This window comes from Branchiostoma floridae, chromosome 1 (assembly GCF_000003815.2).
Source record: "Branchiostoma floridae strain S238N-H82 chromosome 1, Bfl_VNyyK, whole genome shotgun sequence".
Classification (NCBI taxonomy): domain Eukaryota; kingdom Metazoa; phylum Chordata; class Leptocardii; order Amphioxiformes; family Branchiostomatidae; genus Branchiostoma; species Branchiostoma floridae.
Window position 1 is genome coordinate 16,923,584 of NC_049979.1, and position 5,605 is coordinate 16,929,188.

General features: G+C 42.6%; 1 protein-coding gene across 9 annotated transcripts in view; it reads left to right on the forward strand.

Annotated features, from left to right (window-relative positions):
* The window catches only part of LOC118416188 (transcriptional regulator Erg-like), a 58,394-nt gene extending 53,292 nt beyond the window's left edge, over positions 1–5,102 (forward strand). For 8 of the 9 annotated variants that reach the window (XM_035821302.1, XM_035821309.1, XM_035821294.1 and 5 more), the window contains 3 exons: positions 1,971–2,051; positions 2,258–2,305; positions 3,665–4,201. In XM_035821302.1, the coding sequence (XP_035677195.1) occupies positions 1,971–2,051; positions 2,258–2,305; positions 3,665–4,185 (650 nt within the window). In that variant the 3' untranslated portion in view covers positions 4,186–4,201. Of the gene's footprint in view, positions 1–1,970; positions 2,052–2,257; positions 2,306–3,664 lie in introns of all 9 variants that reach the window. The other variant, XM_035821271.1, reaches the window with a different exon arrangement.
* Positions 5,103–5,605: the final 503 nt, after the last annotated feature.

The following is a 5,605-nucleotide window of genomic DNA, read 5'->3' on the forward strand; positions in this document are numbered from 1 at the left end:
CAGCCCGGTGTTAGTGCCAGTATTACACGTTAGAAGACTCCGTGTATACGTAGGGAGTCCTAAGGGTCCGCTAGTTACCGGTTACCCAGCGGGGCACGTGCCGGTCATCAGGCAGGTGCACGGAAACCACCGACCAAGTCGTTGGTATCATGTTGTTTCTGTGGGTAAAATTTTAAACAAAACAAATCAAAGTGCCCTTTCCATTTCGTCGTTAGCTTTTCTCCGTTCGGTCTTACTTCGTCCAGTATGTCCGTCCTACCGACAACAACCACATAATACACGAATGATACAAACCACAAATGGCGTCACCTACTTAAAACGATCCTAGATCCACATTAGTCTGTATGCCAGTCCACGATACATGTTTTCATTAGCTCAGCAAATAAAGTAACATACGGAGCCACGCCCGTATGTGTGCAGTAATGATCAGATCCTGGAAATCCGCCCATTAGGAAAGTACAAACCTAGCCCTCAGAGATCATCGTTTGTTATATGATCACAGCTGAAAGCTTTCTGACTTTGGTTTTAGAATTGTATAGAACAAAAAAATCTCTGAATAAACGCGCCAAGATGGTACCTGGAGTCTATTTTGTGTATTGTACAGCCAAGACCACTGCACCGGTAGAATATTAACAAAACTACTTCATTAGCTTACATAAACGTTTTAAGTAAAATGTTAGCTATTACACCCCTTTCTGTACAATGAGAAAACTTGTATTTCCTCATTGAACGTCTAAGATTAGAAGGAAACTCCAAGAACACAACGCAGTACATCTTTTTTCTTTTATTTGAAACCTTTTCCACATCAGCTCTAGTAGTTAAGAATACCACAGACTACAGAGTCCACATCCAAAGCTGTCTCGCCCAAACTATCCGGCATAGTTGCACCTGTAGGCGTTCATGTCTCACACAACAAACCGTTTCCCTCGCCAGACTTTCAATACGAACTTCAGCTCCAAACGTTTGTCTTTCCTTAATTGGATTAGTCACTGAATATTCACCACTGATTTCAGTCCGATGGCGTCCTTCCTTATCTCGTTTTACCACGAACATTTTCTTTGGATCGGCACCGCACAACTCAATGTGCTTCTTATCACCCGAACTCAAGGGAACAATGGTGGAGAATAGAGCAATCCCTAATAACGACTTATGGGACCCTCCAAGTAACGGTCTTTGTCCGTCAGCATATGCCTTTGACGTGGTAAGATGCGTTGTTTGTCTTGTAGACCGAGAAAAAGACCGGTCCGACCCTAAACCTTAGTAGTGGTTCTTATCAAGGAGTCTAAAGCCATAAAGGAACTATTTAAGGCTTAGGAACATAACTAACATGAATATATCACCACGGCTCTTGTATCTTGGCAAGCTTGAAAGATTTTTTTGGTTTCGCGTTTCACGAGGTACGTGCCATCAGGATAGGGAAGGATGGCGTGTATTTAGCCATATCATCGCACGAAAGAAAGCTTGGTGTCTTCATACTTCAAACCTTACCTCTTGTACAAGTAGCTATAGTTCACCATTCGATACATGTTATTGTTCAGCTCTTTCTTATTGGGCGGATGTTCCGACTTGTTACGGTTTTTATAGTTGTAAATGGAAAAGACATGCGTCAATCTCGTGTAGTTCACTCACATCTTTGAAAGTTGATTCTGTTTGAGATGTCAACATGACTCACTCCCATCGCACATTCTTGGTTAGTTATTCATTCACGTTCGAGATTAGATATCAAACGGCCTATCTGGAACGCTTACGTACGTGCTTCTTTGTGCACTGCCATCTTTTGCCATTCATTACGATGTTAAGTTCTGCTTCGTGTGCATGTTTGCGACCTTTGATTATCTTCTCATATATCAGACCTGCACATCCTGACGTCACTAGGAGACTTCTGAGCGCTAGTAACAAGCGTTGTCTGGCGTGTTGTTCAAGTTCTGGTAGACAGTCATTTAACTCTTCGTGTTGTTTGATAATTCCAGGGTACAACAGTTCTTCACTTCACTCCATGAACAAGCCTGCTGTGGACACCAATGCGCATGCCCAGATGAGAAACATGCAAGGTAAATGACCTCTCGTGTTTATTAAACATTCAAGTTTCAATTCAATCTTCCCTCGCACCTCTCGACTTTTGTTTACCGTAATATTAAAAAAACGTATGCGTAACACAATGTCGTTCGTTAAAAAGGGACAGCAGGATGTGTCCAAACGTACACATAAAATTGTAGCTATGATTATGTTAATTATAACCTGTTCCTTTCTTTTACAGACCCGTACCAGTTGTTCGGACCAATCAGCAGTCGTCTCTGTCAGTCAGGTGAGAATTCAGCACTGATTATGTTTGCTACTACCTAGAAACTTATATCAATTGTAACTTTAAGTCGTTAGAATTTTATTTCATTTTTTCTTCGTTTTGTTCATATTTTTGTCCTCTTATTGATAAGCATACATATGTTGTTTAAATAGTAGTGCCTTTGATAACAGAATACATGTAAAAGGGTTTGACTAAAACTAAATTAACACGTTGAAATTGTAATGTAAATCATCATCAAGATAAGCACCAAAACCTCGACCCTCTCTGGCTATAATGACGTCACGAGACCTGTCCCCATGCCATCAGGTTGCCATGGCGACTGTAACAAATGACGGTTCTTGTGAGAGGAAATTCGCACCATCTCCTGCCTCCCGCTGCCAAGGAGCGCGCAACCGCGAGCAGCGGAGGCTGTGTTAGGGGCGCTTGTTTAACTTTCTAATAAGAGTACAGGCAAATTACGGAGCAGACGGAAATCAAATCGTGTTTGCTGTTGTAAATTTATCAGTAGTTACTTTTCCTGGCCTCGGATATATGTATGAACAAAACCGGTGGTAAGGAACAGAGTAGAAGACCTTTTGGCGGTCAGCCTATTGTAATTACATATACTCCAGTTGTAACAAAATGCTGGAAAGGGTTTTTGAAAACCCCTCCAAACAGCCCGTAGCTATGGGCCTGATCACCTGCAGACTGCGTACACTGCAGCGCGCTAACTCGTCTCCAGGAAACAATCACCGCCCTGTAATTACCCAAACTGCGCCTGATTGTTCCGAGTAGAACATTTTATTAAATAATTCATCCGGTGGCCGTGCAGCAGCCAGGGAGGCTATCATCGCAGCTTGAAGCCGGGGAAGGCGCCGGGACATTCAATCCACGTGCAGACGTTTCTTTTTTGTTTGGAATAGTATCGGCAGGGTGCTTTGTCCAGATCCTATACTGTTATAGCGTAGTTGGCCGAATTGCTAGAAACGTCATTACACATGGACATATTAGCTAAAAAAAAGAAATGGATTCCTGTATGAAGACTGGTTACGTACATCCAACCCCTTAAATCCAGCATAAGGGGACTTCAATAACGCGAAATTCAGCATATCGGGACGTAACTAACACAAAAACGAGTCCAGCGCTTGAAATCACTGGGTCTTGCACACATGATTTCGTTTTGTCCAAGCTTTCTCAATAAAAAAGTTAGTGAAAATTTTGTTTTGTGTGACGTTGTTGCGAATAAGATGAAAGATCGCTTTGATTATCGCGTTGCTAGGTAACGAGGAGTGTTGTCGTGCGAGAGAAATTTTCTCCGTGTTCGTCGTTCGTCTTGAATTATGAAACATACACAACAAATGTGTTTTCTGTGTATTGTTGCAGGTTCAGGCCAGATCCAGCTGTGGCAGTTCCTCCTGGAGCTCTTGTCTGACGCCGCCAACGCCAACTGCATCACCTGGGAGGGAACCAACGGCGAGTTCAAGATGACGGACCCTGACGAGGTGGCGCGGCGCTGGGGGGAGCGCAAGAGCAAACCCAACATGAACTACGACAAGCTCAGCCGCGCACTGCGCTACTACTACGACAAGAACATCATGACCAAAGTGCACGGCAAGAGGTACGCCTACAAGTTTGACTTCCACGGACTGGCCCAGGCCGTGCAGGCGGCTAACGGTGCCGCGCCATCCCCCTACAAGTTCCAGTCGGACCTGGCCTACCTGTCCGGGTACGCACATGCGCCCAAGCTCAACTTCGTGGGAGGGCCCATCCCGTCGTCCTCTGCGAACCTGTTCGCGTCGCCATCTTCCTACTGGTCCTCCACAGCAGCGGCCAACATCTACCAGAACTACGGCAACGGCATGGCCTCACACCCCGGCCACACGCTCACGTCATACTACTCGTAGTAATACTGTAACTTAAAAACAGGACTCTAAAGACATGCCACAAATACCCAGTTTTACTGGATTAAGATTAATATTAAGATTACTGGAGAAATGTGAGTGATTCAGCCGATGGGCTATGTAATGTGGCTTACTACTTCATACTTCTCCGAAACCACAGTGTTTAAATATTATCATGCAGGGACATGAACCATTAATCTCTTTCCTCCTTTTGTCCAGTACCTCTTCAAGATTTGTGTGAAATGATATTGTGAGACATGGATCAATCATACCGGCTTCAGTCAGCCATTTCTTCTTTCAATAGAAGAATTTTGTCAAAGGAGCCATAACATATATTAAAGAACATACTTCCAAGGCTTTAAGATTGCTGGGAAGGTTAACATAAAGAAAAGTACATTCCATGCAGTTGTTATAATTGTAAAGTCATTGCAGCATTGATGGTGAAATTGTTGTTGTTGTTGTTGTGACTCGGGGCAGATTGAAGTGTTTTGCCCGTTTGTTTTCAGGGAGCCGGAGCTCTCGGTGTGCTCCATGTATTTTATATTGTTGACATTATATTTGTCTTTTTATCTTTTCCTCAAGATTAGTGCGTTTTCCTTCCATTCTCTTGCCAGGACCGGGAGATGCTGTGCATTATGTGATCCGGTCGTTTTATTATAAATTCCACGTGCTTCAATCCTCGTAGCTTTATTATATATATAGGCGTGTAAGATGTTTCAGTTTACCATATTTTAAAAATCAGTTTTTATGTATAGTGTAGTAGCTACTTAATCTTATCGTATCTATTCTATCAAGAGAAATCGATATTTATGCATGTTTATGACGAACAAGACGACATGTATTTTTGTACAGATATGAAGGCGAAAGGTGTTTGTATCACATGTCGACAAAACGAATAAAACGTGTACATAACTTAGAAATGGCTTTGCATTTTTAGTTTTGATGTGAATGGTTAGATATCGGAGTGAAGCAGACAGTGCAGATTTAAAAGTGTACGGTCTGCAAGTAAACAACACCTACCCTTTGCAAACTTTCTGATTCAGAAAGGCGCAAGCCATTTGCTGTATATACAAGTTTGTAGTTTTACTTGATAAATGATGCAAATAGTTGTGCCATCGATAATGGGTTGTCGGATGAATGGATTGACGAATGGAGGATGGATGAATTGAAGGATGATAATTCATAAGATAGAAGTAGTTTTACAATAAATATTAGTCTAGTAGTTGCAAGCAGAAGTTAACGTAATGGTAGCCTGTAGTAACGTTTCCCTTCATAGATAGGGTATGTTAAGCAGACCAGTCTCAGAATGACAGTACCTTATGCACCTAAGATTGTAGACACGGGAAGTATACTGTAAGATCAACCAGTCTCCGCCGGTACAGAGCAGCAGCACGTCTACACCAGGACGAGTAAAACTGACGTT